This window comes from Phymastichus coffea, unplaced genomic scaffold, assembly GCF_024137745.1.
Source record: "Phymastichus coffea isolate CEN01 unplaced genomic scaffold, Cenicafe_Pcof_1.1 PCOF00056, whole genome shotgun sequence".
Classification (NCBI taxonomy): Eukaryota; Metazoa; Arthropoda; class Insecta; order Hymenoptera; family Eulophidae; genus Phymastichus; species Phymastichus coffea.
In genome coordinates, this window is record NW_026706867.1 from 1,488,819 (window position 1) to 1,500,713 (window position 11,895).

Here is an 11,895-nt window from a genome sequence, read left to right on the forward strand (position 1 = left end):
CGGTAAATGTTCGAGGTTGCATATATTGCGGTATGCATGGCTCCCATCCGATCTATGGATGTGCATGCGATTCGAGTTGCGAGCTTTAGAGCAGGTGGCATTAGATTTTTGTATTTTTTTTTAAACATGACATGTGATAATTGTACGGTTCTCCTTCCGATCAAATTCTACTCTATGTTTGTTATAATTCAGCTCGTGTCGGCCGGCATCATTCTGTATAGTTTTAATCGCTCTGTTTACAATAATTTTCGCCAATAAAATTATGATTGCGCTCACTCATTCAGCTTATGTCTAGGTGATTAATACTACGAAGGTTACAAGTAGAGAAAACGGGAAACGGTTTAAAATTACACTAAACTTAAATAAATGGCCGGCATAAAAAACCTCGCCGTCTGAGAGGAAAAAGCCTGCCATTTTACAAGCCATACTTAGTCCAAAAAAGGCGCAGAGACAATATTAAAAGATGGCATAATCGCGTACATTTCGTTACAATTTATTTTCTTCTCCGAAGAATTTTTCGAATGTCGGCTTGGCGACACTTGATTGTACGGTCGTAGATTCGAGAGCGAAGGCTTTATCGGATTTTGTATGCGTATATAAGTTGTATCGTATATCGGCTATGAATCATGGAACAAAGAGAGAAATTAGAAATAGAAACGGGCACACGTCATCGTCAGCACGAGTTTCGATTTTGACACAAGCATCTTGATTTCGTTGTAAGCAAACCACGGTTAAATTATACTCGGTCGTACGGAACAGTGGGTAACTTATATTTACGCCCTATTTAAATTGTAAAGCACTACGAATCGCTCTGCATATCTTTCGTCTTTTATAATAACAATGCTTTAGTAAATGTCGTATCATTGTTAGGCAAATCTTAGTTGAACTGAGTGCGCGATAATGCGATACACGGACTTGGTCAGTGCATGGCTATACCGAAGCCACGTAGTATGATTGCGGATTTCGTTGTACACGGATCGTTCTTCTCGAACCACCAGTTATAATTACAATTATCTAATCTTCGAGACGTATCATTGCTGCAAAATGTTTGAATACTTGAGTACTGCGATAGTGATAGTTACAACAATTTTTGTTATTGTATACCTGTATTTCAAGTACATCAGCTTCAATTATTGGAAAAAACTTAACGTTCCATATGAATCTCCGTCATTCCCATTCGGAAATGTACCGATTTCGTATTTTCTAGGTTACTTGCCGATTGGTAAGCTGTACCTCTCTAATTATTTGTTTTACGTAAAAGTAAATGAAAATTAATTCAATAATTATCTGTTACGTGTATTTATATTCAGCATCGCCTTTTCAAGCATCAACAAAGTCTTATCTTATCAGCCAACTCTCTCTCTTCTAATGAACTTTCAGTTTAATAATGTTTCCGATATGTTAGTTTATAAATTTAGCATTTTGTAAAGAATGAAATAATTGTGTGCTTTCACAAATTTTGAAGCTTTGTTTCTTTTTTTTTATGAGAAATAGGTATCAGGATGAGATACCTTCCCGGCACTGTTTAAACAAAGATACAATACGTACATTTTCAATGCAACTTATGTGTTTGTCTTCTTGATTGCATCGATCGATCGTCAACTAAAAAAATCATGCATGTCATTTCAGGCGACCTGGTAAAAGCGACGTATGATCGATTTAAAAAGCATCCGTTTCACGGAATCTACATTTTTCACAAACCAATACTCGTCGTTAATGATCCAGAGTTAGTAAAAATTGTGCTCATCAGAGATTTCTCGAAATTCATCGATCGCGGATGGTACCACGATGAAAAGACTGATCCTCTTTCGAACAACTTATTCTTTCAACCTGGCGAAAAATGGAGAAGACTGAGAGGCAAATTTACTCCAATTTTTACGCCACAAAAGCTGAAAAACATTCACGGCCTGATGGTGACAATGGCTAACGAAATGATTAAAGTTATGGACGAAGAACTGGAGAAATCTGATACTTTGGAAATGATGAACATTGTCAGAAGGTATTAACCCAATCTAGTTACCGAATACAAAACTGTTTAGAAAAGAAAATATTTACAGGTTCACAACGGATATCATTTGCACCGTTGTGTACGGACTTGAGACCGGCACCTTGAATAACGCGCAAAGTGAATTCCGTAAATATGGAATGAAAATTGCTGATTTCGGCAGAATAACTCAATTGTTTGCGATGTTTCTTCCGGAAGTTCTTGAAAATATCACTATTCCATTCTTCAACGCCGAGACGAAGAACTTTTTCCGTGACATTTTCAATCAAGTTGTGGAATACCGCCGCGAAAAGAATATCGTGCGGAAGGATATGCTGAATCTGTTGATACAGCTAGTTGATAAGGGTAGCGTGGAAGACGAGGAAAGCACACTCGGCGCCAATGACAAAGGTTGCGCGCTCAATTTTTACGCTTTGATAAGCGAGTGATATTTTTATTAATTTGTCGCGTGGCCTTAGATCGGAACCCCGACAAAGTGAGCATGTTAGAAGCAGCTGCGCAGGCTTTTATATTCTTTTTGGGCGGTATCGAAACTACATCCTCAACTGTATCCTATTGTTTACTCGAGATGGGCCTGAATCCAGACATACAAAATAAATTACAAGAAGAGATCGATAGAGTTGTCGAAAGTACGGAGGGCGTGACGTACGACGCTCTTATGGAAATGGAATATCTAGAGATGGTTATAACCGGTATGATGTGTGGAGGTATGTGTGCTATCCGTGAAATAACGTTAACGAGAGACGTATTTGCAGAAACGATGAGGAAGTATCCGCCGGTTGCTTTGCTAAACAGGATGGCACTGGAGGACTTTCCAGTTCCCCACTCAGATTTCGTAATACCGAAAGGGATGCGCATAATAATTCCAGTGACTGGCCTACATAATGATCCCGCACATTATCCTAATCCAGATAAGTTCAATCCATCTCGACAGAGCAAAGAACAGATTGCTTGTCGAAATCCTTGTCTTGAATTGGCGTTTGGTAAAGGTCCGCGAGACTGTATTGGTGAGAGCTATTTCAACATTTGATCTCATTTTTACAATTTATTACACTTATGAGTGCTTTCATTGACTTTCAGGAAGGAGATACGGTGGCGTACAATCGAAGCAGGCAGTCGTATCGGTATTGTATCGTTACAATGTTCGCGTGAGCGACAAAACAAAATTTCCAATAACATTCAACACGGAGAACATCATACAGCAGCCCGGCAGCGGCATTTACCTTCACTTCGAGAAACGAAGAAAATAAATATTGAACAGCTTGACGCATTTACTTTTAGCTCTGATAACTCCTTTTGCTTGTAAAATTGGTGCGTTTCGTCAGTGGCGGGTATATCGCCCGGATGGCGTTTTAGAACGTCAGATTTGATGTATTTGTGTCAAATGAAAATTAGAGACTGAATCGCATAATTTGCGCAGACAAAATAAAATTTTAGTACATGACGTAGTAAATAGAATAAAAGTACGATTGATCCATTGACTCTTCCAGATCCATTATCAAAGGGCGCCATCGTCGGTAAAACGCGAATCATGACAATTCTTCAACAAGCAGCCAAGTCTTTGTAAAAAATAACGCGGATAGGAAAAACGAAGGTGGCTAATAAAAGTTGTGCAACGGCTTCGACCTTTCTCACCGAAGCAATCAATTTCGACAGCAATATCGTACATCGCAAAACCCCAACGTTATGCATTACAAGACCATGAAAATTAGTTCGAAAAAAGGGAAAAAAACAACAGTTACATTGTTCTCATCATCGCTATATATTAGTATAAGATCTGTATATTTCACAGCTTGCACATGGCGATCTTTTTTCCAAAGCGCATAACGTGTGTGTGTGCAATATCGCGAGCTCGAGGACGTGACAGTGCAAATCCGGGAAAAGTCGATTGCGCGAAGGCGTATAGCCGTGCGAGTGTAATGGCGTCTAATAATGGAGGACGCCGGTCAATGTTGCCGATATTTTTCTTTTTCTCTTTGCTCTCACTATTCTCACTCGCTCGGCCGTTGATGCAATTTCATTGTGCCGAGGTATATACGAGTACATATATATTATATATACATAGCACTGAAGCTATACTTACAATCTTTAACATTGATCGTCTACTACGCTTTGGGCGTTTCCGTGTTTGATGGATCGCCAGCAGCGCCGGTCAGCGTTTCTGTATTATAGATTTCAATCGATCCCTCATTAATCACTCGATAGAGACAATGGGCTGCCTCAACTTGTGAAGTTCATCGCGTGGGCGACCTTTAAAAAGAAAGCAATACGCGTATAACTCATCTCTGCAGGAGTAAATTTTCATTTGCATGGCGGCTCGCGCTGATTACTGTTATTATCACTGATAATAGCAGAGGCCAGCTCCTGTGGGAACGTTGGCTATGCGTGAAAGATGTATAACTTTGAAAAGATAAATGCAAGACAGAAGCTGCTTGGACGCTTACTGTCCGGATGTTTGATTTGCTAGCAACCTTGCGAGGCAACATATTCTTTTTTTTTTTGTGTGTGTACAACGCTACTCGTATTTTCAGCGTAGATTAGCATGCCGCGGTAAAACTGCAACAATGAGTTTTACCTCGCGACTTTAATGCGAAGGGCGTTTACTAAGAGTACACGCTGGCGTACTTCGTACATCGTCATTTTTTCAAGAGGAAAACAACGCGCAACCGTGAAACGGTCTCTCGATAAATAATCTCGGAATTTGCTTCGGAAAATTGCTATTCGAAACGTGAGATGAAATTTCTGCAACTCGTGCAATTCCTTACTTGAGTAGACTTGGGCGTCAGAAAATCAACCTGAAAACTTGCAAGCTGAATCTGCAAGAGCAGGCTTCTGTTAGTAATTGGCTGTAACGAGTTTAAGAGTTAATATATTATGTATTGTAGAAACAATAACTTTGTGTACATTTACAAATCATTTATTTTTAATCATCACAAACTTATGTATTACAGCAGACATCATCCGAAACTCGGGAAATAAATGTGTAAAACAATGAACGAGCTATTGCAAAAAATGAAAACAAAAGGTAATTTCAGTTGATGTTGTGAATAAACACATTTTTTCCAACTTCGATGTATTGGATTGTTATTTCCATCTTATACTAATCAATTTATATTGAACTTTTTTTAATAAAAACTTTAATTTTATACGGTAAACATTAATAAATAAATTGAAAAAAATTTGGACATAATGGTCAACAATTTTTTTAAACGAGTCATTAAGTATTTTATCGTTATGTATATCCGCATCGTTGATAATTGAACTTTAATATAATCCTTTTTTTTGTTTGTTTGAATAGACTTTTTACTTGTCTGTACATACGTTAACACTATTCAACAGCGAAATTAAAAAAAATTGAGCAATGATAAAAATCAAACATTGATGAAAAACGTAGCAGACTAGACTGCGGGTATCGAGAGAAGTTCCGAGATATACCTCATTATTTATTTATGATTTAGAAAAAAAGTGACGTGGAATAAAAAATTAATTCGCATATACAAGCCGTTTTGTAGAATTTTCGGATATCTACAGCTTCTGCAACTTTTTATTTCGATTGATATTTAATACGGACGTCCAATGTTTGACGTCAAAAGAAGAAAAACCTGAAGAAAGCATTTACGTAAAATTTAAATAGATTCACGGTCAGAGTTCGCCAAACAAATTGCGTACTGCGCATTAGAATACAGGAAATACGATAGTCGATCTCAGACGAAGGGAGCAAAGGTTATTAAGAAGGTATGAGACGAGCATTGCGAATGGATCATATAAATGTCAGTGCTCGTATTGATAGCTGAAGTAATGGCGTGGGCGTGTTACACGTTCGCTTAATTGGTTTAATTTATTTGACATACACGTGCAGTTGTGGACATTAAGCATGAACCGTAAATAAAGCCCAGCGATAGAACATGGTGTGCGCAATTTGGATGCTATTAGTAAACGGCGGGCGTTAATTTTTCACAGGCGCACGCGTCAAATGTAATCCAGATATCACGAGTAACCCGTCCACTCTAGCAGCTCGGGTGCGATTGCAACGAAATGTCAGCCTCGCACGCTCACGCGCATTTTCAAAACAATGGCTTGGCGATTGCGGGCATCGATCTCGCGTGTGAAATCAATCTATGGAAGTTTCGACATTGGAAAAATCTCACGCGCGATGGTTATAAATAGCTAACGACCTCCAGCGACGCCGAACGCCAAAGCACGAGCAGCCTGATTAAGAAAAGGGGGCAAGCCTCCTGAACGCGTGGGCTCGCGTCGACCCTGAAAAATACCAACACTTTCGCGTACTGCAGCAATCACTTTCAAAGATCTCGTAAACTCCCACAGAATCGTTCTCCATTTGTGTGTGTATCCATTTCAGGACTTCAGTTTATTCGAATTCAGATAGATAAGTGACTTCGTGATTTCAGTTTAAGTGATACGGATACTCTAATGCGCGTCATTCGTAATCGGCTCGAACAATAACTTTAAATTTATTCGACATACTCGTACTTGATTTCATATTTTTCTTCTCGATGGCCAATTAATGTATGGCGTCATCTAGATTGCATTTCCTTTGACTATGCCTATCACTTTATTGTTCACCCATACAAGATTTTTAAATACTACGGATTTCAATAGATACGTCAAGTGTAATCTACTATTCGCATAAATAGATTATCGAATACTTCACGCGACATACCTAGACGGAAACATTTTTTGAAAGTTTTTTCTTCGTTAATGATATTCAACGTACGTAATTTCACAACTTGCTCTGAAAAATAAAAATCTGAAAATGTTACTACAAAGGATGAGAAGTACGGGGAAAAATTTTGAGGATAAATTCTTCCAGAGATTTTACGTCACAGAATAAATTTTAAACACGTCCTCTCTTCGTTTGAAGTAGGAAAATGACGTATTGCTCATCACACTTCAGACGTACTTGTGTGGTCTAGCGCGCCTTACGAGCTCATTTTTCATTTATACTAATACTCGCGTGCTTCAATCAAATTAAAACTATTTATAAGAGTAATTAAATATCCTAAAATACACCACATACATAAAGCAATTCCATGCATATAACATCCGTTGGTATTAACTGGGAAATGACAATCCAGTTATGTGTATATTCATATATTCAGTTATCATTTCAAATCCAATTACGCAGGAGATCTTTAGATAATTAGCTACAGACAATAAGAAGGATAATAAGTTCGTTTCATTTTTTCTTTTTCTAAATAAATCGAACCGTCAGCTGTGCCTGATCATTTCATTTTCTTTACTTTTTAACGTATTTGCTTACGATTCAATGCTTTTCATGTGATAATATCCTAATATCAATAGATATATTTTGTTGACAAAATTACTGGAAATCAGTTTCAGCTTATTTCCGGCAGTGCTTTTTATAAACTAAATTTTTTCACTTTCAGTAATCAACGTACTTATATCTTTTATCTATTCATCCGTCACATTTTTTACTTTAGATTTACATTTAAAAATTTTATTTAAAAACAAATTTTCAAGAAATTACTGCACCATTTGAACCGAAGACACTTCATAGTATTAAATGTAAAATAATCATCGATTTATGATTCTCTTTGTTGATTATATTTATTGTTGATTATATTTATTGGAAGCTCAATTTCATAACATAGATATTCAATAAGTTTATCTTCTAAGAATAAATGTAATGTAAGTATATAAGTATTATTTTAATGTTAGGCCGTTAAGTGAATGTGGGTTTTACTTTTTTTTTTTATGTCTACGAATTGTCTTACTTATATTTTATTCGCTTAATTGATTGATGTTAAATCGATGTAAAATTACCGAGCTACGGATAGTAACCCGATTCACGTGACCGTAGCCAATCACCTTCAGACCCGTCTTTTATATAAAAGGGCATTTTTTCACGATATACTTATTATTTCATTGAGAACGACTGAATTTTCGCGGCAAACGTTACCTAACGAGAGCTATTGTTATTGCTGTAAATTTTATGGATATAGCCCTTTTTAATAACGTTTACAACGATTCTGATCAACGGGTATACACGAGTATTTGGGTCTAGATGTAAGTTCTATGTAAATTTAGAGTTAAAATTTTACAATTGGAATTCGTTTATTATAAAATACATTCTCCAAAACTCAGGAAATAAAAGTAAAAAGCAGCAGCTATGAAGAATGAAGCCAGAATAATTAAATTGAGTCACAAATAAGAATACATATATTTTTTGTAAATAGCCAAACACTTGGATTGCCATTTCCGATTATTATTTCCGATTATTATTACTAATTAGTTAGCTGTTGACATTAAAAATTTTGTATTCAATCACACTGTAAAGCTACGATAAACGAAGAAAAATATATTAAATTATTGTACATTTGTCGAATGTTATTTCAAAAATCCCCAGCATTTCAGTAGTAATTGTAAATTGAATCATATGAAAAAAATTAATCGATACGCTCAAATGATACGTGGAATAGTCAAGCAAAAGTCGTTAAAATCAAAATTGAAGCAACATGCGCGCATTTGATCGTGTAACGAAAAGCGAGAATGAACGAGAATGAGATTGATATGCAATTTTTTTTTTCGCTCCAGCTTTCGTAACTGATATTCCGCGCCAACGAGGCTGCAAGGCGCGTGTCTCGTTTGTCCGCAGCGTGGGACGCTAAGACCTATGAGAAAACCATTCACTCGCTCTTTCTTTCTCTCTCGCATCATGCCCTTTTTTCATACACTTTTTTTCGTCTGGGGGGTCTGGTTTTGTTTGGAGGAATTTCGTTGAATACTTAATGAGCTTAGACGACAATGACGATAAAAAGAGACCGTCGACGAGTCAGCTTTAATTATTTCTAATAACGCCAAAGTTTTACTTGGCGAATAAAAAATTACGTTACATAAAGTTAACACGTTTAGAAGGGACGGGCGAATGAATATTCGGCTATGTCGCACGTGTTGCTGTTCCCACATTGCATATTTGCCAAAGAATGGTGATCGATGATTATAGGCTTTGGATAAGGCTGCTTTACTACGGGAGGGCTCTATAGTTTCAAATTCCCATACGCTATGATAATTTTCAGCGAAGGAAAATTGTAAATCACTATGGCTAATTTTCAAGTAATTTTTCTTAGTGCTCCTGTTTTTTATAATACTTATCGAATATTTTCGTTCGACGCTTAAAAAATACGTGGCATACTTGCCGATAATGGCTGCACGTAGAAACACTAAAGTCACGAATAGTTGAACAATAACAAATTTTTACAGTAAATAGTCGAAAGCGAGAGCAAGATATTATATGCTTGTCATTCCATTCGAAACGAGTAAAAGCTATTTCGAACGTTCCGCGAAAAAGGTATGCTGTTACTGTTCTTAAATATGAATTTATCGCATATAAACCTCGTGTTTGTTATGATGCCGATTATTTTTATATCTAATTTATAGCAGTAAATAGCAAAAAAGAATATGATTACTGCAAAATATCCATTATAGTTAAAGTTAGTAACGTTGTGAAGCGTTTGAGAATCAAATGTATACATATGCGAGTTACATTTCGTTGACGGCAAATTTTATTGTTGAAGAATACAACTTTAGAGACTCGAGAAATAAATGTATGAAATAATAACAGAATTGAGGTAAAATTATATTTGAAACATCACTAACAATAAATAAAATTATTTTGAAAATGAAAAGTGTGATTTTTTTTTGAGAAATATTAACAAGAATTATTTCAAGAAAGTTTTAATAAAATAATCAATTCGAAAAAAAATTTTAAAAAGACATTGCATGTTTGGAGTATTCTATCATAATTCAGAAATACCTACATATTTTTGCATAAATATCTAAAATGGAGTTTAATAAAATTGAAGTCTATTTACCCCGTTACTAAATAATTATTACGTAAGATAACTATAACATCGTGAAAGCAATATTTTAAACGAGTTATTAAAAATCAATAATTCAATGTCAAAACTATACAGGTATTATAAAAGAAAATTATTTATATGTTTACGTGTCTACAACGAAAAATTAGAAACTTATTGCTTAAAAGATCCCATCCATATTAGATACATATAATAATTTAATGCGTAACACTGACAATTTAACGTATATCTTATTCTAATCTACGAATTTTCTTATAAGATTTGTTTATTACACAATTGCAAAATTCCTCTTCAACTCTACAGGATCTATTGAAATTTTTTTCATGCTCATGTTTTTACATAAGTTAGAAAGACACCTAAATGAGAAAATTGATCCCTTACGATAAAAATGACCAAACTTAAAAATCCCCTCATTATTGTTTCTCTAGGTGTTTTGCTTGTTGATTTCATCTGCAGAAAATTGTTTTTCAACCTCTCTATCTTGATTCAGTAAATTAAAAAATGAAGTCTAACTCAGAGTTGTGTAAATCTTTTCCCATTGTCCGATGATATTGTTATGCAGTCGTGATAAGACATATATATAAAATTGAGTTGATTTTGTATATTATGGACAAGTTCAAATTTTATGACAATAATTATATAACAGTAACTGTCATAATATTATTTTGATAACCACTAGCAGATGATAAGTCATTTCGTTTTAAGACCAATAAGTAATCTATTTTTGAGTATGGCATTGAAAACATACGCAAAAGATAACAATTTATACCACATTATACTGATAACGAAAGCTATTAGTAATATTAGCAAATGATTGTAATTTCAGATATTTTTTACTTAGATACCATTTCAATGATGAAAAAAGAAAAGATTTTCTTTTTGTTTATTAACTTTCTTCGAAAAACATTATACTTGCAATTTGGATTTATTATGAATAAATATTGACGTTGAAAGGAAAGTTTTGTTTTGTATCCAAAATTAAAGAATTGAAACGGACGTTATTACCTGAAATTTTCGAAACTTTTTATTGCGTTACTTTTTTTTTTATTTGGCTATGAATAACTTAAATAATTTTAGTGTTTTGATACTTGAAAATGTACGGAAATACTATTTTCGTTCAGTATTACGATTGATTACGAGTTTGTGCCGTTAAGAAAATGGTGCCGTTATTGAACACTTACGTTATTGAACGCTACGGAAAAAGATTGCGTACAAGCGGATTTACGGCACGCAGTGCTATAAAATTACTACAAAACATAGTAATCGTAGGATATACTCTGACTCTAGTAAAAATTGACATCGAACATAGTAAAATTTAAATGTTGGAAATTTTACTATATAACATAGTGAAATTTAAAACCCATAGTAATTACTACTATAAACAAAATATCCCGGTAAATTTAACTATGTTTATACATAGAAATTTTTACTGCTTCGGGAAACTAAATTAAAATATTACTTTTTATTCGAATTATCATTGAAAGTTTCCATAATCTTGAATTATGCTTGGGAATATAACCTAAATTAGTATATGTTGGTTATTATACGCTGTTTTCCGTTGTCCTCTTAATGACAAGCATTTTTACATTCATGATTCAGACTAATATTTTTCTATATAATAATCAAATATTTATTCTGTCACTTGTGAGAATTGAACCGCCATCTATAGGTGGACCCTGCGAATTATCAAATTAGTAAGCTGTAGTGGTTACTGTACACGCGTTAATGACTGGAATTACGTAATATTGTAACATGTTATTACATAGTTATTGTAATATAAATTATTATTTATGTAAGAAACTTTTCAATGTCGTCATCTAAAAAATTGTTATGGCCATAGTAGAAATTAGTAAAGGTTTAATACATTTTATAATGATCTAAGTATATCCCACGAATACTATATATTTTGTAGTAAATTTTAGTGCACCTTATATTATAGCGATTCTATCAGTTTACGCTCCGCATTGTCTACGTCGAGCTTATCTAAATGTACAATACTAACATATACCGACCATAAAACTCGGTGACATT

At 34.7% G+C, this 11,895-nt stretch overlaps 1 protein-coding gene across 1 annotated transcript; it reads left to right on the forward strand.

Moving 5' to 3' along the window:
* Positions 1–977: 977 nt before the first annotated feature.
* Positions 978–5,034, forward strand: LOC131666046 (cytochrome P450 6A1-like). The gene is made up of 6 exons (XM_058938381.1): positions 978–1,222; positions 1,630–1,999; positions 2,058–2,395; positions 2,464–2,697; positions 2,761–3,012; positions 3,086–5,034. The coding sequence occupies exons 1-6, from the start codon at positions 1,045–1,047 to the stop codon at positions 3,253–3,255; spliced, it is 1,542 nt and encodes a 513-aa protein (XP_058794364.1). The 5' UTR covers positions 978–1,044; the 3' UTR covers positions 3,256–5,034.
* Positions 5,035–11,895: the final 6,861 nt, after the last annotated feature.